Source organism: Hibiscus syriacus, unplaced genomic scaffold (genome assembly GCF_006381635.1).
Source record: "Hibiscus syriacus cultivar Baekdansim isolate YM2019G1 unplaced genomic scaffold, ASM638163v2 tig00110204_pilon, whole genome shotgun sequence".
NCBI lineage: Eukaryota > Viridiplantae > Streptophyta > Magnoliopsida > Malvales > Malvaceae > Hibiscus > Hibiscus syriacus.
The window spans coordinates 101,648-127,487 of record NW_024062626.1 but is presented as its reverse complement, the minus strand read 5'-3'; the positions used below and the strand labels follow the sequence as shown (position 1 = coordinate 127,487).

The 25,840-nt window shown below is 36.6% G+C and overlaps 4 protein-coding genes and 1 pseudogene across 4 annotated transcripts; all 5 read left to right on the top strand.

Moving 5' to 3' along the window:
• Positions 1-2,451: 2,451 nt before the first annotated feature.
• Positions 2,452-5,215, top strand: LOC120219069 (pentatricopeptide repeat-containing protein At2g18940, chloroplastic-like). Its single transcript, XM_039215913.1, has one exon. The coding sequence runs from the start codon at positions 2,523-2,525 to the stop codon at positions 5,079-5,081; it is 2,559 nt and encodes an 852-aa protein (XP_039071844.1). The 5' UTR covers positions 2,452-2,522; the 3' UTR covers positions 5,082-5,215.
• A 1,396-nt stretch (positions 5,216-6,611) lies between these two features.
• On the top strand, positions 6,612-12,093 carry LOC120219067 (adagio protein 1). The gene is made up of 2 exons (XM_039215912.1): positions 6,612-7,001; positions 10,191-12,093. Exons 1-2 carry the CDS (start codon positions 6,778-6,780, stop codon positions 11,797-11,799), a joined length of 1,833 nt encoding a protein of 610 aa, XP_039071843.1. The 5' UTR covers positions 6,612-6,777; the 3' UTR covers positions 11,800-12,093.
• A 937-nt stretch (positions 12,094-13,030) lies between these two features.
• LOC120219066 lies at positions 13,031-14,300 on the top strand (annotated as a pseudogene).
• A 908-nt stretch (positions 14,301-15,208) lies between these two features.
• LOC120219065 (rust resistance kinase Lr10-like) lies at positions 15,209-16,809 on the top strand. The gene is made up of 2 exons (XM_039215911.1): positions 15,209-15,340; positions 15,463-16,809. The coding sequence occupies exons 1-2, from the start codon at positions 15,268-15,270 to the stop codon at positions 16,650-16,652; spliced, it is 1,263 nt and encodes a 420-aa protein (XP_039071842.1). The 5' UTR covers positions 15,209-15,267; the 3' UTR covers positions 16,653-16,809.
• Positions 16,810-17,423: 614 nt separating this feature from the next.
• On the top strand, positions 17,424-25,772 carry LOC120219064 (WD repeat-containing protein 75-like). Its single transcript, XM_039215910.1, has 16 exons — positions 17,424-17,621; positions 17,717-17,902; positions 18,322-18,501; positions 18,610-19,018; positions 19,485-19,603; positions 19,708-19,785; positions 19,912-20,052; positions 20,229-20,273; positions 20,357-20,523; positions 21,621-21,699; positions 21,783-21,868; positions 22,283-22,412; positions 22,916-23,048; positions 23,684-23,835; positions 24,662-24,860; positions 25,208-25,772. The coding sequence occupies exons 1-16, from the start codon at positions 17,499-17,501 to the stop codon at positions 25,420-25,422; spliced, it is 2,442 nt and encodes an 813-aa protein (XP_039071841.1). The 5' UTR covers positions 17,424-17,498; the 3' UTR covers positions 25,423-25,772.
• Positions 25,773-25,840: the final 68 nt, after the last annotated feature.

Here is a 25,840-nt window from a genome sequence, read left to right as displayed (position 1 = left end):
GAAAATATCGTATACCTAACTAGACTGCTTGCTTCATTGCCATTAACACGAGATGACTTAAAAAAACGGCATTAGCTTAGATACCATAGAGGCCTAGACGCAAGATGAAGCCAGAATTTTTTCAATAAAAGGGTTAAGATGGACGTACAATTTTGCCATTTTATTATCTGACAACTCTACCATCTCAGGGGATCAAAAGAAGAATTTTACCAAATCAATTGTGGCCAGGGCCACCGTCTACCGTTGGTGTTGCCCCTGAATAGTAAAATAATTGGTTGGTCTAGGATAGGGGATCGTTCAAAAACACATTTTATTATTTGAAATGTTTTTATATATTAAAAATAATTATATATTTTATAAATGTTTATTACTTTAACGGTAATTGGAGCCGTATTAAAACTGAAGGCAATACAAATTACAAAATTCCATTCCAAGCTTGACCCGTGAATACGTATAATTAGTGGAATCATTTGACAATTTCAAGTGAATTTTCTTTTATGAACACCGGCATTAACCAACACCGTCAACCAAAATTAGGGATGAACATGGGACTCGACCTAGCTCGAAAAATAATTTTACCTTATATATTTAATTATAATAATACCCTATATATAATTTTTTTTTCAATTAAGTCACTAATTTTATTGATTAAAAATAATATTTTTTTATTATTTCGGGTCGGGCCAGGATTTTTAAATTATATATCGGGTCGGGTCGAATCACGAACGGATTCTTGTTATCGGGTCGGGTGGACCAAAAACCCGACCCATGCCCATCCCTAACCAAAATAAATGGTTTCTAACTATAATTTAATAGAATGATTAATCATGATGTTGTAAAAAAGGCCAAATCATTGTGATTTGTGAACATGTCCCGAACAACTTCGCTAGAGGTAGGCATTTTTTGGAGCCCGTGAATCTCTCTATTAAATTCCAACACTAAAATTCATTAACCTCGTCTGTTTTTAGCACGACCCATCCCCTTCTGTGAGGGTGAGGGGCAGCATTAAAAGGATAATTTGGCTCATGACCAAGAAAAGGGTTACATAACTAATTAAACGCATGTCATCCATCATTGTCGTAATTTTACTTTTAGCACGGATTAATTAATTAAAACTTACTGCCACTGTACTGTACGGATATACATTCTTTTGTATATAAAACTAATTTCGTTTTAGATGTGGAAGATCTGGGAGGCATTAATTTACATCTCATGCCCAATTAAAGCCAAAAAGAAATGGTCTTTTATAATGATATCTCAATTTAAATATTCAGAGTTTAAAAAGTGATCCAATCCTCTAATTTTGTTTATTAGGTAAGGAAAATTATGGATTTTATGAAACTAATTTGAATGGAGATACACGACTTGATTTTAGGTAGGTCTAAAGCAAATTAAACCAGTACAAATGTCGAACAGTAGAAAGTTTTGTCACGAATACGTGTTTCAAAAGGATATAATGATAAAATTAGTTCTCAGTGTTATTTTTATTTTTTTAAGTCTATCATTTTGACTTTTTTGTTAAAATAATCTATTTTGGATAAAAATCGTTAGTTGACTAATTGTTAATATATGTTGCTAACGTGTCATTTTCATATGTGTTTAATTGGTGATGTGATACATTATTTTGGATGACATGATGTATGTTAAATCAATAATTAAAATATTTAAAAATAACATGTTAACAATATGCGATCATACTTAGTTACTAATGTTTTTATCCTATAAAAATTATTTTTTCAAAAATTAAATTATTAAAAATAAGAATCAAAATCAGTATTTATGCAAACATTATAGACTAATTTTCACTATTCCTCTAAGGATGGAGTGAAGATTTAATGTGTTAACTGTTAATACCGGGATTGGGTCTGAAGCATAAGTCTTATTTAAGTAGCCTATGTGGGAGCGGGCTAAGGGGAATCGAGTGCCATCCAAAAGTTGGAAGAAGATGAGGAACCTTAGACTGGGCTCAACTAAGCTGGGGTAGAGGCAAAGGAATGAATTGCTAATTCCCCACCATAGTCACCAGGTTCCACTTCACTCACTACAAGTTCTTTCCAAAAAGACATCACGCTTGTCAAAAATGACTGAATTAATAATAAGCAATCAACAGAAGTTTGATATATATTGCTTGGGCAGTTGGATACTAAATTTTAAACACAAACAGTAAAAAAAATTAAACTACTCCTAAATCACATCAAATGTATGTAAGGGATAGAGAGAGGAAGACAAATTTAAAATTTTATAGGTAATATGGAGAATTCCTAAACATCTGTTGACAAAACGCGGCGTATGCATGAAAGTAATGGAGTGGCATTGAGGGAGAGTAGATAAACTGATGAAAATTAAAATGTTGGAGGCTCCAGCACCAAATATTTTGTACCCAAATTCCCATCTTCAATGAAGAAAGGCCAACCATTCTTTTGACTGTTCTCTCTTTTCCATTCAATTTCAATCTCTTCCCCTTAACCTGAAACCCTTCTTCTCTAAAGCTTCCCAGCAACCAATTGCTTCTTAGGGAATCAATGGAGGGCGCGCTCTTTCCCAATAAACCAGTTTATCCTGCCCCTTCCAAGAAACCACCTCAATCAAGCGAGCCTGTCAAATTCAGCTCCGTAACACTTCCACTTCCACTTCCTCCTCCATCTCCATCTCCATCTCGTTCCCCTCCTTCATTCCCTCTTGACTCTCTTCTCCAGCACCTTCTTCACATTTCTTCACCACCCAACACTACCCTCAACCCCAAAATTATTAATCCTCCTAAACCCGACGATTCCCGTTCCACTTCTCTTTATATTTCTTCACAATCCACTTCAAAATTTCACCACCGAGTTCATCCAAAACCCACTGCAGTTTCAGTTCTTCAGTTAGACAACGGTAGAGAGGAAGAGGAAGGTCTATCCAGAGATGGGTGTCTTGAATTTTTGACAAGACAGGGTATGCGTATGCTTAATTCCATCAAGGAACAGCCTTTGAATGCCTTGCCTGATTTATTTGACTCTGTTAAGTTTGAGCTGCTTCAAATTGATATGCTTAGCTTACTGAAAGCTTTAGACCTTTCAGGGGACTGGGAAAGAGCTCTCGTGTTGTTTCAATGGCTAGTTTCGGACATAGGCTTCAATAATTTTAAATTAGACAATCAGGTTGTTGAACTAATGGTCAGAATTCTGGGGAGAGAGTCGCAGTATGCAATTGCTCTGAAACTGTTTGATTTGATTCGCATAGAGGAATATTCGCTTGATGTTCGAGCTTATACTACTATCCTTCATGCGTATTCCCGGTCAGGTAAATACAAAAGGGCAATATCCATGTTTGAGAAAATGAAGGAGATGGGCCTTTCTCCCACTTTAGTTACCTATAATGTCATGCTTGATGTTTATGGTAGGATGGGTCGGTCTTGGAACAAGATTTTAGGACTTTTGGATGAAATGAGAAGCAAAGGACTCAAGTTCGATGAGTTTACTTGCAGTACTGTGATATCAGCTTGTGGGAGAGAAGGATTGTTGAATGAAGCAAAAGAGTTCTTTTCTGGAATGAAGTCGCAGGGCTATGTTCCCGGGACGGTCACCTACAATGCTTTACTACAGGTGTTTGGGAAGGCAGGGGTCTACTCCGAGGCCTTAAACATTTTGAAAGAAATGGAGGGGAACAATTGCCCGGCTGACTCTGTGACATACAATGAACTTGTAGCTGCGTATGTTAGGGCGGGGTTTTATGATGAAGGGGCTGCAGTTATTGAAACAATGACAAAGAAAGGTGTAAGGCCAAATGCTATTACATACACAACTGTCATCAATGCCTACGGTAAAGCTGGAAAGGAAGAAAAGGCTTTGAGATTGTTCAGTAGGATGAAAGAGTCAGGTTGTGTCCCTAATGTATGTACTTATAACGCAGTGCTTGGGATGTTAGGGAAGAAGTCACGATCTGAGGAGATGATAATGATACTCTGCGACATGAAAGAAAATGGTTGTTCCCCTAACCGTATTACATGGAACACAATGCTTGCCATGTGTGGTAATAAGGGCATGCACAAGTATGTCAACCAAGTCTTTCGGGAAATGAAGGACTGTGGTTTTGAGCCTGATAGAGATACATTCAACACTTTGATTAGTGCATACGGCCGGTGTGGGGCAGATATTGATGCTACAAAAATGTACAAGGAGATGATTAGAGTAGGGTTCTCACCATGTGTTACGACTTACAATGCTCTTCTCAATGCTTTAGCTAGAAGAGGGGACTGGAAAGCAGCAGAATCTATCATTCTAGACATGAAGAGTAAGGGTTTCAGGCCTAGTGAAACCTCATACTCATTGATGCTTCAATGTTATGCCAAGGGAGGGAATGTGAAAGGGATAGAGAAGATTGAGAAAGAAATTAGTGATGGTCATATCTATCCTAGCTGGATGCTGTTAAGAACACTTGTTCTGGCAAACTGCAGATGTAGAGCAGTAGAGGGTATGGAGAGAGCATTTTATGAATTACAGAAAAACGGATACAAACTTGATTTGGTTTTATTCAATTCAATGCTCTCTATATTTTCAAAGAACAACATGTACGAAAGGGCCCATGAGATGCTACACTTGATTCGTGAAAGTGGGTTGACACCTAATCTTGTGACCTACAACAGCTTGATGGATATGTATGCCAGAGCAGGAGAGTGTTGGAAAGCTGAAGAAATCCTTAAAGGATTACACAAGTCCGGTGGAAAACCAGATGTGGTGTCATACAACACTGTGATCAAAGGGTTTTGCAGGAAAGGGCTAATGCAGGAGGCCATAAGAATTTTCTCTGAAATGACAGCTAAAGGGATTCGGCCATGTATTTTTACTTACAACACGTTTGTGTCAGGCTATGCTGCACAGGGAACGTTTGCCGAAATGGATGATGTTATTGACCATATGATTCAGCACAACTGCAGACCCAATGAACTCACCTACAAGATTGTGGTGGATGGTTACTGTAAAGCAAGAAAATACAAAGAAGCCATGGACTTTGTGTCCAAAATTAAGGAGATAGATAGTACTTTTGATGACCAGTCTATAGAGCGGTTAGCTTTTCGTGTTCGAGGGAGCCTGGATTCATAAGTCCACAGAGTAGGCTCTTTATTTCTTAGTTTTTATTTAATTTTTCGTTTCTGAGGATATCGTTGGGAATTGAGTTTGACACAATAAGAAACTAGCTCTCCGGCTTGTCTATAATCTCTCATCGGTCTCCGCTGCCTGATAAAAGTTGGAAGTACAATCCATATCTCCTCAAATTTATATATGCATTACAATAGCTGTTTGTTGTCTGAACTTGGGATTTTATCAATATTCAAGAGATATGTAAGGAATAGATACGAAAATATTATTTTTCATCTCATAAAATTTAAGTTGTAGCAGGCTGAAGCCTCTTCGTGATTCCAGTAAATGGTTGATGGTTTTAGAATTGGAAATCCCGGAAGAGCAGGTGTTGGGGCTAATGGAGAAACATATTTAGAAGGTCGAGAAATAAAATCTTGAAATTAAAATTCGAAAACACAATGTCTGGTCAATTGTTCGATCGATGATATTTCGCAAACTTATTCGGAAGGAGCGAGGAGATTCTTCAACCATCTTTCATTATCCAGGAATCTCCCAACTTTCTTAGAAAAGAAAAAAATCTACAACTGCTATCATACCTGCACGTTAATATCCATTAAGGGACACGAGTTTCAAACCCATAATAACGAACTGTTTAATTTCATTTGCACGATTTCTTAAATTGTGTGAATATAATATTAAGTATTGAAAGTTTTGATCGACTATCTGATAAAAAATATTTCAAAGACTTCTATAAAAAAATTAAGAGATTCATCAACACTCTCAATAATCATTTCTTAATTCAATTTAGTCCTCAATTATTTATAAATAGATTTATGACGTGTACTTGATATTTTAATTTTTATTACACTTAACTCCACGGTAATGTTTTTACAGTATATGCATTATCCGTACTAACCAAAAGTGTTAGCGTAGAACTTTTTGGATTCGAGTGTCTCATCTTTTATGTCAACATTGAACATTCGACTTTTATTATTAAAAGGAACATACAACTTTTATTAATATTTTAAATATATTTAAAATTATATTAAATAAAAAAGTATTAAAAGGTGGGGGGTAGGAAAGCCTTAAAAAAAATGGATAAATTATACGCTTACTTATTAAACTTTACTTTCTCTCTTATTTCACTTACTCACTAAATTTTAGACATTAAATTTTTTTTTCACTCGACCATTTACTTAGTAACATGGTGCTGACATGACTTATTTTAATAATAAAATATGTTACATGTTTACCTACTAAATTTTATTTTCTCCTATTTAACTTAATGTACTTTTAATTTTTTTTTAATTTTAATTTAACGACGTTAGAAATTTAACGGTTGAGTGACAAAAAAATTTAATGTATAAAGTTTAGTGAGTAAATTGAAAAAATTACAAGTACGGTAAGTAAAATAAGAGAGTAAAATTCAATGAATAAATTTGTAATTTACTTAAAAAGAAAAAGAGTAGATGGAAAAACGAAAATGCCCAAAAGCGAAAGCTTGGGCAGATATTTGGAGCGGCACATGAGATGAGATGTATTGTGTACAACTGTCTATCTCTCCCTTTCCCTCGCCAAAAGCCCTTACTTAATTCCCCGAAACATTGCTCACCACTCATCATTATCTCCTTCTCTCGCACTGAATCCTCTTCTCTCTCCTTCCTTCTCCATGGGTTGAAGAAGAACCCCCGCCTCGATTCCCTTGTTTTAGAATTATATGGAGTGGGATAGTAATTCTGATCTGAGTGGGGACGACGACGACGGTTTCCTTCTCAATGAGGGAGGCTCTGTTCCTTTCCCTATTCCCACCTCCCTGCAAACCGCTCCTTGCGGCTTTGTAGTCACCGATGCTCTCGAGTCCGACCATCCCATCATTTATGTCAATACCGTCTTTGAGATGGTTACTGGCTATCGCGCCGAGGAAGTTCTTGGCCGCAACTGGTCAGCCCCTTTAATCTTTTCTGCTTCCTTATGTTTGTTCATAATTCTTCTTTAATTTTGTTTTCTCATGTGTTTTCAAGTGGAGCTCTTTAAGATTCTTATGCTGCTTTTGGCTAGTGTATGATTTGAGTGCAGACACAATATACTATGTTTTAATCTCTGCGGTAGAATTTGTTGATTTATGAATTCCCTTTTTTTATTTGCCTTTTGGTGGGGATCGGAGTATTGTGTTTATAGCTAAAGATTGTTGAACGTATTCCGGGATAGCAAGTATTAAATAACCTTTTACATATTGTTTGTTCTACAGAGAAACCCAAAATTCTTTCACAGTTTAATGAACTTAGAACTGGGAAGTGCTCTTTTGAAGTTTCTATATAAGCTGGTTTTTTATATGCTCTCCTCATTAATGTTTCAGGCAGCTTATCATATCAATTATGTGCATAGCCCCTTAATATCTCTGGAACAAACTTGAAATTTAATGTGGTGCGATGTTGGTGTCCTTAGTGGGAATGCGTTATTAATTATACATTAACTAGAAAGTAACTAACGGGAATTTTGGGGTGAACTTTGAGATGGAATGTTATGTAGGTCTAGTAGAGGCGGATAGCGCTGGAAAGAGAACCTTCAATGTGTTTTTTCATTGTTGGTATTTAACTAGCTTATATATTCGGTAAGTTTGATATTTTTTATGGCATATCAGCATATCGCTGAATTTTGCTGTGCATTGATTCGTCCATGTATTCTTTTCTCACTCTGTCTTGGTTGCGGTAGATTTTAAATGCTTCAAAATCATCCTGCATGTAGATAGTAAAGGCTCTTTCCCTAGAGGGCATCTTTTGTATTTATATTATAATTCCTGTTATTTTCTAATGATATCAGTGAACAAAATTTCATATAAAATTTACAGAAGATAGAGATTTTTATTTATTTGACAGGGCTTCTTCCTATACCTTTGAATTCCATTGGATCCAGAAATCATATGCTTTTAGCACAATGATGAGACAAAAAAATGTTTCTATCCTATACTTTTATTTGGAAAAGGAGATGATATCTCCATATATTTCATGATTGCCCTCTAAATTCGCCAAAGAATTAGCAATCTTAGTGTTCCTTTTAAATGTTGCTTCAGCACAGTTTGTTGGAGTATTGTGGTCAGAAATTTAGATACAGTGTTTGGAACTTGTAGCAATATCATTAATGCTCTATTTTGTCATTTTGACATCTATATGATTTAAATGTCAAAGCTTTTCTGAAGGGAGACATGAGCAAAATATGTTGGTGGGACCATAACTTCATCATTCTAACTGATTTCTATAATTTACCATATAGAGTTGATGTTGTACGTTATAGGAAATTACATTCATCAGATTTTCTTTTATGATGAATATGTTGGTAGTATCATATGAGCTCAATTGCGTACTCGCTTCTGGAATATTGTTGCTGTGGCTAAACATTTTTTCACAAGTTGCTCAACCTTTTTATTTTCAATATAGTTTGGATTTCCTTCAAAACATTTTCAGTGAACCAGAGTTTAGCAACTTTTGGCTTTTGGCTTGGGACTATAAAGAGAAATAGTTTGGGTTGACATTTGAAGGCTTGGAATTAGTGTACTTTGTATTTTGTCAGATGCTTGTGTCTTTTCTTGCAAACTTGTCACTGGCAGGGCGGTAGGGAAGGATGGGGTGAATTCTTTTATTGATTTTTTTAAGATTTGCTGGTGTGATGATATAGTATTTCATTTAAGAAAACCTAGAAACAGGTAGACCATAATTAAATTTGGAGAACCGCGCAAAACCATGCTGTGGTACAAGCATATTTATAAAAAGGAAGGCTGATAAGTAGGAAGAGAGAAAAGCAAGGGAGTAGTAGAAGAAAAGCATTCAGAATCCTCTGTATTTACATAAGTGCTTCAAATCCATCAGCTCAATCCTTCCAAGTTTGAATAAGTGTATGATTATGTATTTATATTTGTTATGTGCATGTTCTTTTTCTTTATATTTTTCTTTTTCAATTCTTCTTTTATGCAACTTTTGATGCTGTAAGATGCTAAAAATAAATATGAAAAGATTTTAATGACTAGTGACTACTCACAAAGTTATGGACGATAATAGATACAACTCATTTGGAGAACACCTGTGAATAAGCTGAAAAATGACACTTCAAAGAATTTGGAAAAAATAAGTTAGTTGCCATCTTTTTTTAATTAAAATGATCCATGATTGAAGAAGTATTATAGAGACTTCGTTGTATAAGTTGCAGTCTGTATATTTGTTAGTTTGGTGGAATTGGAAGAATAAGTCATTTTTATGCGGTTGGATAGGATGAATTATTAATTTCTTTCTATATTGTGGCTGTAAAAATAATTCTTTCAGTGCTTGTCTGTACTTTTAAGTTGAAGCAAATGACTGATGATCTTAGCCATTATCTTTGATTTCTATTGTTCAATATTTTGTAAGCTACACCAATATCTGACTTACGTAGTGTAATTTGTGTAATTGGACCACTAATTGTTCTCAACTAGTTTTGCATCTTTGACCCACATCTCTATAAGAGGTCTTTGTCACTTTGGTTGTCTCTGAGGAGGCTTTCTTTGTTTTTAACAAATATTGTGTTAAAATTTATGTTGCTTGTGTTTATAAGCACATTGCTTATGGTTCTTTTGGATGTTTTGTATTATTTATGCATATATTAATTATTCGTTTTGTGGTGCACTAAGAAACTACGTTGATAGTGGGGCATGTGATCTACAGATGCTGGACATCTCCTGGCAAGCAGTTCCCCTCTTCTATACTTGTTGAAGTGCTCAATAACTTTGTTTTGTTTTAGCATGTTTTAGTCACTTTTGTGTTAAGTATATTAAATATTTTGGTTCTACCCTAAAATTTCGTGGACTTGCTACACTATTGAACTTCTTGCTAATTTCTACTTCCCTTGGTGATTGTGAGGCCTCGAAAGTTGCCATCTGTTTGTGTTGGTGATTATATGCTTATTAATCATAACTGCACATTGGAACAAGGGAGGAGACAAAGGTGATGCAGTGCTACTTTCTAAAAGTCACTTATGCACTTTGCTGCCCATAAAATTTATTGTGGAAAGAGAAATTATAATTACTATTAATCATGTGATCAGTTACTGATTGTTGTAAGTTGTTCTGCTTTGCTCTGAAATTTTTAGCGTAATTTGTTTCAGCCGTTTCTTGCAATGTAGAGGACCATTTGCAAAAAGACGAAACCCATCAGTGGATTCCGCAGTTGTTTCTGAAATACGGAGATGCCTTGAGGAGGGAATTGAATTCCAAGGCGAGTTGTTGAATTTTAGAAAGGACGGATCTCCATTAATGAACAGACTGCGTCTTACACCTATATATGGAGATGATGAGACAATCACTCATGTTATTGGAATCCAGTTCTTTACCGAGGAAAATATTGATCTCGGTCCAGTGTCAGGATCTTCAATAAAGGAATCTTTGAAATCATCTGATCGTCCCCCTTCTGGATTTTCTGGTTTTTGTACTATTGTAGTTGGGGACCGAAATGTCTCTATTGGGCTTTGTGGGATATTGCAATTGAGTGATGAGGTGCTGTCTCTCAAGATACTTTCACGATTGACACCAAGAGATATTGCATCAGTTGGTTCTGTCTGTAGGCGACTTTATGAGCTGACAAAAAATGAGGATCTTTGGCGGATGGTCTGTCAAAATGCATGGGGTCTTGAGACTACTCGTGTTTTAGAGACGGTTCCTGGTGCAAAGAGACTTGGGTGGGTAAGGCTGGCAAGAGAGTTGACCACTCTTGAAGCAGCTACATGGAGGAAACTTACTGTTGGAGGTGCTGTTGAACCTTCACGCTGCAACTTTAGTGCTTGTGCTGTTGGGAATCGTGTTGTGCTTTTTGGTGGTGAAGGGGTAAACATGCAACCGATGAATGACACCTTTGTACTGGATCTTAACTCCAGCAACCCTGAGTGGCAACATGTCCAGGTGAGCTCTCCTCCGCCTGGTCGTTGGGGACATACACTATCTTGTGTGAATGGATCCAATCTGGTGGTATTTGGTGGCTGTGGAAGGCAGGGCCTGCTCAATGATGTTTTTGTGCTAGATTTGGATGCAAAGCCTCCAACCTGGCGAGAGATCTCAGGATTGGCTCCTCCTCTTCCTAGATCATGGCACAGCTCTTGCACTCTTGATGGGACCAAGCTGATTGTTTCTGGTGGTTGTGCAGATTCTGGAGTACTTCTTAGTGATACTTTCCTGCTTGATCTTTCAATGGAGAAACCTGTGTGGAGAGAGATACCTGTAGCATGGACCCCACCTTCTCGTTTGGGTCATACACTGTCGGTTTATGGTGGTCGGAAGATATTAATGTTCGGGGGTCTTGCTAAGAGTGGTCCACTCCGGTTTCGCTCTAGTGATGTATTCACAATGGATCTAAGCGAGGAGGAACCATGTTGGAGATGCGTAACAGGGAGCGGAATGCCTGGTGCTGGAAATCCGGGTGGCATAGCTCCACCTCCAAGACTTGATCATGTTGCCGTGAGCCTTCCTGGAGGAAGAATTCTTATCTTTGGTGGATCAGTTGCTGGTCTTCACTCTGCTTCCCAACTTTATCTCCTGGACCCAACTGATGAAAAACCTACGTGGAGGATACTGAATGTGCCAGGGCGACCCCCAAGGTTTGCTTGGGGACATAGTAGTTGTGTTGTTGGTGGGACAAGGGCTATTGTACTTGGCGGTCAAACTGGCGAGGAGTGGATGCTAACTGAGCTCCATGAGCTATCTCTGGCAAGTTCAGTTATCTGACCACTGTCATGGCTAAATGAGGAGGTGCAGCTTGAAAAGGAAATAGTAATACGTTATCCGCTCAAAATGAGTGTGTCCAATCCACGATTGAGATAGAATTCGCGCAACTTGATTGGTGAAGATACATGGGTTAATAGGGAAAAAGAAAGGAAAGTAAGAGAAGACTTGAGAAACAGGGTCTGCTGATGCCAAAGGACTTTTGTATTAGGTGATTGTCCCGAGATGCAATTTCGTGTACCAAGTTGTTGTGGCTCGGGATCAAACTTTGAAATGGGTAACTTGGAAAATTGTTCTTTTTTTTTCTGCAAGGTTCGTGTGAACTGCCTGGCAATGCTCACCGTGGTTTATTCTTTTTTCTTAGGATATAGTGACAGACACGTAGTGTATTTATTATATGTGTATTCTGTAATTAAAAAAAAATTGCAAAGGAGGGATCTTGCATTTGCCTCAACCGTTTTTTTTTTATTGTTTCAGATGGGTAATATGTGTAATATAACCAAAAGCAGCAATCTGCAACATTACATGTCCCGAGTAGAAACAGAACTCGGCTGCAAAATATTTGGAATCAGACAACGAACAAAATGAAAAACCATAACTCGTCTCACAGCATCGAAGAAAGTAGTCAAAAAATGGAGAATACGTTGAGGTCTTTAGGAGCATTGCTAGAGAAAACTAGATGGTAAGAGATGGGAAATGAGCCATTTTTTTTATTGGTACACTACATTTATTGAAGAAAATTTCAGAAGCTAATTCGAAGACAAACCAATAAGTAGGCCGATTGGGTTGCAACTCAATCAAAGATATGTCCTCGGGATTGGCTGATCATACATGGGACAAAAGCTGAGGACAAGCAGAGAAGCTTTAAATATCAAATGATGGTCAATGTGAAAGTCATGTTACAGATTTCTTAGTCTGTGATACGGCATAGAATAATCAACCTCTAAAGAATCAATTCTTGGTCCACCCAATGCATTTATTAGATAGACGAGCGGGGGTATAGCGTTCAATCTATTTCAATAACCACAAAGACATCAACTTGGTTATGAATTTTGTGTATAAAACCGAAGCTATGTACCCCACACGGAGTTGAACCAAGTAGAACTCCGGTCTCTAGGTTTGAATGATAAATTTTCCACAGAGATGCCCAATGTCAACGTTATTGTATATTCTTTTACAAATTATTAATCAGCATATATAGTTGTGTCAATCCAATCTACTACTTTTATCTCGTCACTACTGTCAATTACAGTCGATGCTGCAGACGGTGCTTCAGCTTCAACTGCTTTATTTGCCGTCGTGGGTATAGGTAAAGTTTCAGTTGAATTCCTCTCTTTTTTTATTATTATGGATTGTAATTTCTAACTGGTTTCTTACGCATTGCAGTGGTCTTTCTAATAAAGGTATTTGTCTTGGTATACTGCTGCCGCAGAGCACTTGAAAAGAAAAGTAACTAATGTTTGCCCAGACACACAATTTCTGACACTAACCATGGATAAATTCCTCAACGACATGGAAAGGGAGAAACCCATCAGATTTACCTCCCAGCAGCTACGGATTGCAACCGATAATTTCTCCAACTTACTTGGTTCAGGTGGGTTGGGAGCTGTCTATAAAGGAATCTTCAGTAATGTCACCGTTCTAATCTGGTTCGACTTTATGGCTTCTGCTTCGAGAGGGATCTGAGAGCTCTTGTATATGAGTACATGCAAAATGGTTCACTCGACAGGTTCTTATTCGGCGAGGACAAGAAACTGGGATTCCAACAGCTTCAGGACATCGCACTTGGCACCGCCAAAGGGATTGCTTACTTGCAACGGATTATCCACTACGACATAAAACCAGGGAATATTCTCTTGGATGCCAATTTCTTCCCTAAAGTGGCGGATTTCGGATTGGCCAAGCTTTGCAACAGGGATAACACACATGTCACAATGACCGGAGGAAGGGGCACTTCGGGATATGCAGCACCGTAGCTCTGGATGCCATATCCTATTACCCATAAATGTGATGTTTACAGCTTTGGGATGCTACTGTTTGAGATCATTGGAAAGAGAAGGAACCTTGACAGAAACCTTCCTGAAAGCCAAGAGTGGTTTCCGATGTGTGTATGGAAAAATATAGACACTGAAAATGTTGGTGAGTTAATGACAGTGTTAGGATTTGAGGACGATCACAGGGATACGGGGGAGAGAATGATGAAAACAGCTTTGTGGTGTGTTCAATATCGGCCAGAATGGAGGCCTTCGATGAGCGTGGTGGTGAAAATGTTGGAAGGAGCATCGGAGATTCCTGCCCCTTCAAATCCTTTTGCAGCTTTCTTGACGGAGAGTAACAATGTCCCTTCTCGCACCACATGGACCGATACCTCCTGCGGATCAGAGTCCTCTTCAATAGTACCACGCTCTACTTCAATACCTGCAACTCCTGTCATGAAAAAATATGAAATTGAAATGGCCTCCACCTACTAAATTATCTACTTCCAAATGTTCTCCTTTTTCTTATAAAGTTAGTGCGAGCCAAAAGTATTTTGGACAAGTAATATCACCCAGGAGCAGCAATTGATCAAGATGTTTATTATCAGAACGAAATTCATAACAGGAGTTAAGCAGTCTCCAGTTGTCACATGTAGGCAGTTTTAAAGTTTGTTTTTTTCACCTCTTTTCCATCCCAAATTTTTTCTTAATAGCCATGCAATCATTTGTTTTTTCAACAGCTTCACGGAAAGAGACGCCAAGAAAAAAAAAATGAAATCAATACAATATTAAATACGTAGCGCTGATTATAGTTCATACTTGGTAAAAGTTTTCTACCATTTTCAGATGAAAATTAATTAGTAAATTGTTTCCCATAGATGCTGCTGGAACCAATTTCCTGGTTACTCCTACTTTGAGAATATTGTCTATAAAATTAATGTTAATTTTAGCCTATATTTTGTAGTTTATCCTTTTGAAAAGTCACCACTACACAAGGTTTAAGACAAATATTGCATCTATTTTCTGATTATTGGATATTATCTTTTGAAGATAACTTGCACGTAGTAAAGTCAAATAGGCAAAGAATAACAAAATTTTCTCTGTGAAATTAATGTCCTTTTACTTTATAGTACTATTTCAATATCAAAGAAGATGCTTGGATATACCTGATATTATAGAAATGTCGGGGCCCAACCTGCCTATATATATATATATCATTGCCGGCCGGCCTTGTTTTTTAGGCAGGAGGCGATGTACCCCACACGGAATTGAACAAATTATGCATCAATTTCAATGTAAATTGTTTACACTGTAATTGGAATAATCGGATTTTCCTAGATCCCAGTGTTGTGAAATTTCTCGGAGTGTGCAAACATTAACATACGTCATTTCCTTTGTCCTTGCTCATTAACCAACATCTATAGCCTACATGGCTTCTAAACTAAACCGTGTCAATCCATTCTACTAATTTTGATCTACTTTCACCTCTTCATTAATGTCAAGTCCAGGGGCGACAGGTAATGCAGCGGATAGTTCAGGAGCTACCGTATATATCATTGTGATAGTAGGTAAATTTTTAGTTGCTTTGCTTTGCTTTTGCTATTGGTTGTTTTTCCACGATTCAAATCTTGTACAATTAATACAAGTTAGAAAGGATAACTATGGATTGTGATTTGTAACTGATTTGCAGTGGTCGTTGTTGTAAAAGTATCCATCTTAGTATACGTATGCCATAAAAGAGAGCAAACAGGAAGCAACAACAATGTTTACCCAGACTCTCAGTTTTTGACACTAACCATGGATAGATTCCTCAACGACATGGAAAGGGAGAAGCCCATCAGATTTACCTCCCAGCAGCTACGCATTGCCACCGATAATTTCACCAACTTACTAGGTTCGGGTGGCTTTGGAGCTGTTTATAAAGGAATCTTTAGTAATGGAACCATGGTGGCTGTCAAAGTCCTGTATGGAAATTCTGATAAAAGGATAGAGGAACAGTTCATGGCGGAAGTGAGTACAATCGGAAGAGTTCACCATTTTAATCTGCTTCGACTTTATGGCTTCTGCTTCGAGAGGAATCTGAGAGCTCTTGTATATGAATACATGAAAAATGGTTCACTCGACAAGTTCTTATTCGGTGAGGACAAGAAACTGGGTTTCCAACGGCTTCAGGCCATCGCAGTTGGCACTGCCAAAGGCATTGCTTACTTGCATGAAGAATGCCAGCAGCGGATTATCCACTACGACATAAAACCAGGGAATATTCTCTTGGATGCCAATTTCTTCCCTAAAGTGGCGGATTTCGGATTGGCCAAGCTTTGCAACAGGGATAACACTCATGTCACAATGACCGGAGGAAGGGGCACTCCGGGATATGCAGCACCTGAGCTCTGGATGCCATATCCTATTACACATAAATGTGATGTTTACAGCTTTGGGATGCTACTGCTTGAGATCATTGGGAAGAGAAGGAACCTTGACAGGAACCTTCCCGAAAGCCAAGAATGGTTTCCGATGTGGGTGTGGAAAAAGGTTGAGAGTGGAAGCGTTGTTGAGTTGATGATGGTGTGCGGAGTAGATGAGGAGGACAGAGATATGGGGGAGAGAATGGTGAAAACAGCTTTGTGGTGCATTCAACATCGGCCGGATTCTAGGCCTTGGATGAGCATGGTGGTGAAAATGTTGGAAGGAGCAACGGAGATTCATTCCCCTCCAAATCCTTTTGCAGCATTTTTGTTGGAATCCGGTGCCCCTAATAAGAATAATTCAACTCGCACAACGTGGACCGATACCTCTTGTGATTCGGGATTGTCAAGTTCTAATCTAATATGTGCGACTCCTGTAATGAGACAATATGGAATTGAAATGGCCTCCTCCTAGCCAATTATCTAATGAAACCCAGTCTCGCTATTTGTGTCACTCTTTAAGTCTCTTACGAATTAACCCTCAAGTCCAATGTAATTAGATAGAAATGGTAGCTTTCAAGTAATTATTGCTGTCATAAACTACAAGTTTAGAGCAGTATTTGTGCTTTCAACCATGGACTGTTGCTACCAACTGATCTGTTCCTTAAGCTAATTATTTCTCTGGTATCAGCTTTCTGTGTTTACCTACATCTTCATTTGCTACCAATGGATATAAATGTCTACACCACCAAATCACACACATATATATTATAATAGGACCTACAAATAATTTAATATATCATCCTTTGAATTTTAACACGTGAATAATCATATTAAATAACTTATCGATATATTAAAACATAAATAACAATTATTTAATATTTTAAATTAATTTACATTTTATTTAATTTTATAATTTAAATAATTTATTATTTGACATATCCTTTAATTAAATAAATGATTTTACTATTAATAAATTTGGATGAAAGAATAATATTATTTTAAAAATACTTTATAAAAAACATATAATTTATTAAAAATTATAAAAAAATAAATCATATCAAGTTATAATTTATTTAATTTATAAAAATAAAAAAAAGTTGGCAAAATTATTTTAGCTTTCATCGTTTGGTATTTTTCAAGAAAATTTATTCAACCAATTTAAAAGCTATTTTTGAAGTATATTTTTAAATAAAAGGGATAAAAATGGGAAAATAAATAAAAGAGGGGTAAAATGTTTGGGTTTAGTTAGGGCTTAGAGGAGCAGACCCAAGATTAACAACAAATAGTTTCCGAGAGAAGGGTGTCCCTCGCCGCGACCATGATGATGAGAGGTGGTCGAAGCATGGTGTCTTCACCTCCTGCCTTCTCTAACGACGCGAAGAAACTCCTCGTCTGCACCTCCAACACCGTCTCCGTCTTCAGCACCGCCACAGGCCTCCAGGTTTTTCTTTAATCTTCTCCCTCGGTCTGCGCTTCATTTTTCTTTATTTCATCTTCTGAAGTTGCAATATTATTGTTTTTGTTGGCTGGACTTAGATAACCTCACTCGAGGGTCATACGGCGCTCGTCACCTCGGTCGTAGTGGTACCACCATCGAGTCCAGCCGCAAAGGTTTTGTGTTATTGCTGGACCGCCTCTCTTGATGGCACTGTTCGTTATTGGGATTTCGCTGTGCCTGAGCTAATGAAGACTATCGACATTCGAGTGCCAATCTTCTCCATGGTAACCATATAGCGAAAATAATATCTTAAAAGTTTTCTGAATAAGAAGAAAATACCTATCCCCATTTTTTATCCAACATGTTGCTTTTGAGCAACAAAAAAAAAAACGCTACTAAAAGAAATAATGAATCGGTGTATTATTGTTCTATGTTTGATGCCAATATTTATGAATGCCTAATTGAATTGCTTATGGTTGTCTATTGTTAAGAAACAAATCAGGTCTAATTTGCTCCAAACTTTATTAATTTTTCTGTGTGTTGGAGATAAGTGCATACTAGCTGTTATTATTGCTTATTTTTTTTTACATTGATAACGAGTGCAGACTAGTTTCTATTTATAATTGTTATATTAAAATTTGATTTTCTTTTTACCTTACAAGACCATTTAATGAGTTCTTTATTATTTCATCTTAAATATTAGGTGATTCCATCTTTCCTTGACATACCATCTGAGGGTAAGGGAAAGCATCAAGACCTTTTTGCATATGTGTTTACGGAAGATACAAAGGAAACACAAGAGAAAACCAAAGCCTTGAGAAGACAGATCCGGAAGTGTAACTTAAGCAAGTCACGCTTAGTTGGTAGATTAATCTTGGGAGAGGTATAATCTAAAAATTTCTATGGAAGTTTATTTATTTTAGTAATTGACGATTACCTGAAGAACTGGCCACATATGTAAATCGTACCATGTTTTCCTGTTGCTTTGCAGACTAAAAAGGCAGAGGTTTTAACTGTTAGTCCATCAGGGAAATTCTTTGGCATCCGCAATAAGTGCAGGCTTCATATATGGAAGGTTCCTGATCTGGGATCTGAGCATGCGGCAGTTAGGAAGATAACACTACACCATACCAAGAAGATAACTGCAATTGCATTCCATCCAACTCAGAGAATTATAGCTGCAGGGGATGTGACAGGTAGGATTTTAACTTGGAGAGGATTTGGTAATATAGCCTTTTCTGGAAGCAATGGAGTTGAGAACCAAAAGTTGATAAGCATTCAAGAGGACAAACCTGGGGTCAGGGATAATGATGATGCTGATTCTTGCTCCACATGGCATTGGCACTCTGCTGAGGTCAATGTCCTTTCTTTCTCTTCAGATGGTGCATATTTGTATTCAGGTAACTGAAAATTGATATACATGTACAACATATGAACTTTTGCATACATCTATTCAGGCCTTTGGGTTCCTTGCACTGCAGGCATGCAGATGAGAATGGTCTGACTTTTTTATTTTTTGAATTTTCTGCAATATTGGTCATGTTACAAAATTTAGATATTGATAGCCAATCACCAATTGAATGTGTTCTTTATTTTATGAGGACCCTAAATTAGTGACATTGTGCTTCTTTCATTGAGTGCTTGCAATTTGCATATGATGATAAATTTCATATTATTATTGAGAAGAGAGAATGTGCTTGAATGTGTTAAGTTTGATACAAATGTTTTTGGTGGTTGGCTTCAATAGTTGACAGCAACCTGCTTCAGATCGATTTTTTCCACTCATTGTTCCCCTCTGGCTCTTTTGTTCATACGCTCAAAAGAAGTTAATTGTCTTTTATAACACAGACTCTTGCTAATATATAGGTGGAAAGGAAGGAGTGCTTGTGGTTTGGCAACTAGACACTGGGAAGAAGAAATTTCTGCCACGAATTGGATCTCCTCTGCTGTATTTTATAGACTCTCCTGACCCTACCCTTTCTTCTGTTAGTATATTTTTTACCTACAGATGTATTATTGCCTTCTTGTTTCTTTAAGAGATCATTATTTAGTTTTAGTTATTACAAAAAGTACTAACTCAGGCCTTCAGATATCTTGTGCAGATAATCAAATTCATCTACTGAAAATGCCTTCAATGGGAATTTTGAAGACTATTTCGGGGATAAAGGTTGTTCTTATCAGCACTATCTGAATTTTAGTAACCTTTGTTACTCTATTTAAATGCCCTCAACCTTGGAATGTATTTCTGTTATCTTCTAATATAACTTAATTGCTTTTATATTGGTTGTTTCAGGCTCCTTGTTGTTATCCTGAGATGTACAAAGGCTTGGATAGTGGGATTGCTTTTGATCAAACTGCTGGGTTGGCTGCCTTACGTACAGAGAATTATTGCATCCAATTTTACAGCCTATTAGATGATCGTGGAATTTCTGAGGTGAGGATATTTTTATATCTGCTGCTTAAATCTTATTGGACATGTAGCCTGTATATGGATTCCTTTTGCAATTATGCTGCTATACTATAATGGAATACAACATTTTTAATACCATAGGTTCCTGTTTTTTTGCTAAAAGTTGTAAGTTGAAGTTTTCTAAATATGCTGTCTTTCAGGTTCAAGTTTGTGAGAGAAACCATCAACCAGGCGATGATGCCACGGTAAATTGAATCATGTTTTATGTCTTGTGATGAATTTTACTCGTTATTGACTGTAATTAATATCCACTAGGTTAATTTTACAGGTTATAGTGACTGCAGTGGCTCTCTCTGTTGATGGCTCTCTGATGAGCACTTCTGAAGTGAAACTTGCTGAAGAGGGCATAGGTGGCCTAGTTTGCCTCAAGTTTTGGCAAGCAGGGTCTCAGAACAAAGAATTTAGCTTGTCAACAATTGTTTATGAGCCACACAGGTGAACCTGTTCATTTAGTCCCTCCCTCCGAAATAGGAAATAAATGCCTGATGATTGGCCAGAGTTTAGCTTATTTCTAGCTCTAATTTCATGCTGCCGTGATGCTTGAAAATTGGCATTTTAACATTTTGTAGTTCAATTTTTCCCGTGACGATTTTTCCTTGGTTTTTCTATTAGGGTGAATCTAGATGAGGAATTTTGAAAATTTGAGATGGAGGAGTTTCAAAATCATCAATTTAAGATAATTGCATTGTTTTGGACAAGGATTTTTAGAATAAAATTTTGATTATTGGAATTTGATGAGATTAATGCCTGATGATTGGCCAGAGTTTAGCTTATTTCTAGCTCTACTTTCATGCTGCCGTGATGCTTGAAAATATGGCATTTTAACATTTCGTAGTTCAATTTTTCCCGTGACGATTTTTCCTTGGTTTTTCTATTAGGGTGAATCTAGATGAGGAATTTTGAAAATTTGAGATGGAGGAGTTTCAAAATCATCAATTTAAGATAATTGCATTGTTTTGGACAAGGATTTTTAGAATAAAATTTTGATTATTGGAATTTGTTGAGATTAAAGAAAATTTGTAGTAGCACCAACAATGCTATTATGGGCAGAATAAGAAAAATGTGAAGAAAAGTACGATCTTTGCAGTGGTGTTAGTAAATCATGTAATATGTAGAGATATTGTTAATTATACAAAAAATCTAGAAATGTATAGCAAATAATTTTTTAGTTAAGAGTTCGTGATGATAAAAGTTTCGGCATGTTTGATATCTCACTAGAAAACTAGAAACTTCTTAAATTTCGCCTCTTCAGGTCGAATGTGGAATTTGAAATAAGATATTTGAGCTTTTAAAATCACTCGTCCAGATTCCAAAAAATTTGTCAGTTCCTAATTTTATTTTACCCTAAAAAGCTAATTTGCTTTCAGAATTGTGAATTTTCACTACAAATGAAATCCTTCGTCCTGACACACTTATTATATTTGTATTAATATACCAAAAGTTGCAACTGAATTTCATGTAGATTAGAATATACTATCTTTTATTATCAGTGTTAGAAGTTAACATCAGAATGATACTCGACATTTATTTAGGGATGCGGGCATTTCTGCTGTTACATTCCATCCTTCTGGTAATATGGTGGTTAGTTCATCTTTCGGTGGTGACTTCAAGGTAATTTTGGATCAGCATAGTTTTGTTTTCTTGCTCTTTTTCATGATATTAATCTTCTATTTTTGTTTTTTTTGATATTTCAGGTTTGGAGATGCAACAATGACATCATACAGAATGATCAAATGCATCAGAATTTTAGCTGGACTTGTCATTCTGTTGGTTCTTATAAGTATGAATTCTAAATTTACTTGCATTCTTGCACCGTAGAAGTCAGTTTTACATATGTTCAAGACATAAATTAGGCCGTATTCTTTAAGAAAAAATGACATAACTGATGGATGGAATGTTATGCTTGGGCATATGCAGATTTTTGCTGGGATTTTTGTTGCAGTTAAAGCTACTTGATTATATTTAAATTCATTTGGGCATTTTCTATGTTTTCCTTGTGTGTTTCACATTAATGAATCCCTATTCAGAAGTTATTTTTAACCCTGGAACTTGGCATGTCCTAGTTAGGTCTTAGGTGTGCTTGGAAAAACAGAGTTTGATAGTTTGCAATACATATCTGGCAATATCTTCTCTACGTCATGTGGATTAAAATATATAAATCTGCTATTGCAATATATTCTCTTCCCTTTTGCAGAAAAAGGCCAATGACTGCTGCTGCATTTTCTGCTGATGGTACTGTTCTTGCTGTCGCGGCTGAAACCCTTATTACATTATGGAACCCATACAAGAATGTCCTCTTGGCTGTACTTGGAGAAACTCTCACGGTAATTCAACTGTTATTACCAGGTCTTCTCTTATTTGTGATTTTAAAACTATTTATAAGAAAATTTTCACATAAATAAATGCCGGGTTTGGCCTAGCCATTATGCTCTGGTCCGTTTCTGGTAATAACTATCTCTGCTGCTCAGTCTTTGCAAACAACAAGACTATACTGATTTCAAAGGGCCTTTGTCTTGATGGATAGAAGTATTTAATTAAAAAAAAAGGTATTTAGTAAATACAGGGATAACATATAAGTGGGACAATCAAGGGAGAGTATAGGAACAAATTTGAGAATTCAAGTTCCTTCTCTGTTGGAAATTCTCCATATTACATTTAGTTATGCTGCCTATGCTTTCTTTTGGTGGAACATGAACCATCTTTCTTTTTCCTGGTTTTTGCATACCAGGGAGTTTCTCTATTTGACAAAATAATGTATGGAACATTAAAATGTATTATGTGTGTTTAGTAATTAGTTTATGCTCATTTGTCTCTATGTTTCGCACAGCCAATTGTAAATCTATCATTCCTTGGGAAGTCGGATAATCTTGTAGCAGCATCATGTGGTTCAAATCCACAACTTTCTGTCTGGAGCATGTCAAAGTTATCTCTATCGTGGTCGTACAAGCTTCGTATAGAAGGTGAAGCTCCTTCTCTTTTCAGCTAACAGTATACTTGCAAAGAGCTTTGATTTTCTGAGGCCTGGAGAGGTCCCAGGTTAATTTTTTTCTGAATGCACCACAAAAAACCCCTATCTAAATATGATCATCGAAGCAAGAGATTTTGAGATCCTCCTGCTCTAAGTTGTATGCCTTTGTTTCTTGAAATCTCAAGGTAGGTCACTGAAATTACTTAGTCATTTTGATATAGAAAACAACATGACAACCTTTTGATGATTGCTGAACTTTGCGATAATTAATTTTTTCTGAATTTGCTGAGTTTATAGATGCCTGAACAATGAATGTCAAATTCATCGCTAGAGTACAAATGTCTAACTGCCAATTTCGTGGATCTAATAAACCCTCTGCTAGTCACCTAAAATTTGAAGTAGTTAAGGAAAAGGCAAGTTATATAAAGTATGCAGCAGATGTAAAACGTAATTGCAGTTCTCTTTTCTTTCTCCTTGGAAACTGCTTGCATTTTGCCCTGTGCTTCTGCACTCATAAGGTTGTAGCCTTCTTAATTTTACGCATATGAAATTTGTTAAGTGAAAATGAGTTTTTTACTTCAATTTTTTCTGGGAATGTTATATTTTATGTTACTTTTATTTGTGCAGCTATATCTTCTGCAGTTAATTCATCTTCCTTTGCTGCTCTGGCTCTGCTTCCTGAATCATCCAATGAAACTACTTTTAAAGGAAGGGATGGTGTAATCTTATTATACAATGGAACCGATCCTGTTCCTACTGCAATTTGGTCTGTGAGGAAGGTATGATCTCATTCTATTCTAAGCGTCAATATTATGAGTGAAAAACTGAGCTTTTCATGAAGATGATATATATATATATGCCCAAAGATAAACTATTTTGAGAATTGCAACTTCGGTTGACAATCTACTTGCAATTTAGTCAGACCTAGTAGCTTAGAAACATTAAATGTTGACATTTACAAAATTTATTTTATGTTATTTTAACTATAGAGAAGATTATATTGCTAAAGCATTATTTTCTGGAGATAAAAATTACAGTTGGCTTTTGGGTTCTTTGTATTTTTTTCTTTTAATGATGGTAATTTTAATGAAAAATTAATCCGCATGGCATGAAATTAAAACAGAACTATTTTTCCTTTTTGGGGGCACCAGTGCTCAACTTTTGTCATCTTTAAGTTTTTTTAACAATTGTTTCCATGTTTTGGGCATTTAACAAGCATTTAGTTCTTGATTCCATATGGTAATAGGAAAATTCCTCTTCCAATGCAAGGTTTTTCATTCCTAATTTTATCATATTGATTTATATTGGGGATAATAATCATAAATATTGAAGCAAGAGTAGGTGGAGATTATTCAAGTGGAAATGGGGAAAAACAAACTTTATTGCTGTCATGAAGAACTATATGTTACATACATACAAACACATGGTAGTCTTAGCGTTGCCGTTGAATATTTATTATGTTTTCTCTATTGGCTTTCAAGTAGTTGCGACACCAGACATGTTTTGATGATGCTGATGATAATGTGCGCGTGTATAACACTCTCCAATTTTGGCTTACGCATAGTGCATAACTATGTTGTATGATTCCTTATTTGATTATTTCAGGCCAAGGGCGGGGCTCTTGGTTTTCTTCAAGTAAATCCATCTTCTGCTGAAGAGATCATTATAGATGGTAAAACACCTGAGGTGCTGCTTGCATACATGAATGGTGATCATGAATATGTTGTTTTTGATCCATACTGTAAAGATGCTCATGAGGTTAACATGAGCAAAAAGGAGGGTCTTTCTGCCCTTGAACTCAAAGGTCAGGCTTCTGTTCTATAATCATATCCTCTTTGTTATCCTAATCAAGTCCATGACATTCACTAGTGATTATTATCACTATTAATGGGAACCCTAGCTACATACATGTGATTCTTTCTCTTATGAAATGCTAGATTTGCAATCCATGTTTATAAGAACTTGAAGGATATCACGTGTATGTAGCTTGGGTTCCCATGTTGGAAGGCTCTTCTTTTACCCAAAATGCACGAACACAAACATAAGTAATCCGGTTTATGATTAGTTTCTTCTGAAACAATGTTTTTTGTGTATTGATTTTTCCGATCATTTTTTTATCAATTTTTAAAATTATTTAATCTTGTATGACAGGACAAGGAGGGCAGTATGGGTATGAATCCATCTATGGGGAGTTACCGGAGTTTAACAAGAAGATACCTGAGACTCCTTGGGTTCCATCATTTCCATCTGAGAGACCTTGGGAAACCATATTCAGTGGATCATCTCATAATCTTCCACCCCTTACCAAACTGTGCTCAGCTTTCCTTGAATCCTTACTGGAAAAGAGGACAGCCTCTGTCGAGTAATCGTAGAGGGCGTTTAGTTACATATCCGTATACCACCAGTTCTGAATGATAAATGCAAGCAGTGTTCAAGAGAACTGGGGCATTCTTTATCCTTCTCCGGAACATCACCAATGGAGGAAAGCTGAATGGAGTGGTTGATAAAAGTATGATGCGCCAAATATCTAAACTGGAGGCTTGAGATCAGTACCACCTGCATGCTGTAAGGACAGATTCGATAACCTCATTTTCAGCTTTGAAATTTCAAGTGTCGATTAGGGATTCTTGTCCTCCATTTATATATATATATATATGTTTGCTGGTGGTTAATCTTGTACCAAATGAATATATATTTTAGGAGATGCACTTTCTTCTCTTGTTTCTTATGTTTAACCGACACCTTTGTCAGAATTTACTTTTTTCACGAGTTGAGTCTGAATCT

Excerpts from the sequence above, each read along its gene's own strand:
- LOC120219067 (XM_039215912.1), top strand. The coding sequence starts at position 6,778 with ATGGAGTGGGATAGTAATTCTGATCTGAGTGGGGACGACGACGACGGT. Across the intron at positions 7,002-10,190 it reads GAAGTTCTTGGCCGCAACTG|CCGTTTCTTGCAATGTAGAG; the intron begins GTCAGCCCCTTT and ends AATTTGTTTCAG.
- LOC120219064 (XM_039215910.1), top strand. The coding sequence starts at position 17,499 with ATGATGATGAGAGGTGGTCGAAGCATGGTGTCTTCACCTCCTGCCTTC. Across the intron at positions 21,869-22,282 it reads CATTCTGTTGGTTCTTATAA|AAAAAGGCCAATGACTGCTG; the intron begins GTATGAATTCTA and ends TCCCTTTTGCAG. Across the intron at positions 24,861-25,207 it reads TTCTGCCCTTGAACTCAAAG|GACAAGGAGGGCAGTATGGG; the intron begins GTCAGGCTTCTG and ends CTTGTATGACAG.
- LOC120219065 (XM_039215911.1), top strand. The coding sequence starts at position 15,268 with ATGTCAAGTCCAGGGGCGACAGGTAATGCAGCGGATAGTTCAGGAGCT. Across the intron at positions 15,341-15,462 it reads ATATATCATTGTGATAGTAG|TGGTCGTTGTTGTAAAAGTA; the intron begins GTAAATTTTTAG and ends ACTGATTTGCAG.
- LOC120219069 (XM_039215913.1), top strand. The coding sequence starts at position 2,523 with ATGGAGGGCGCGCTCTTTCCCAATAAACCAGTTTATCCTGCCCCTTCC.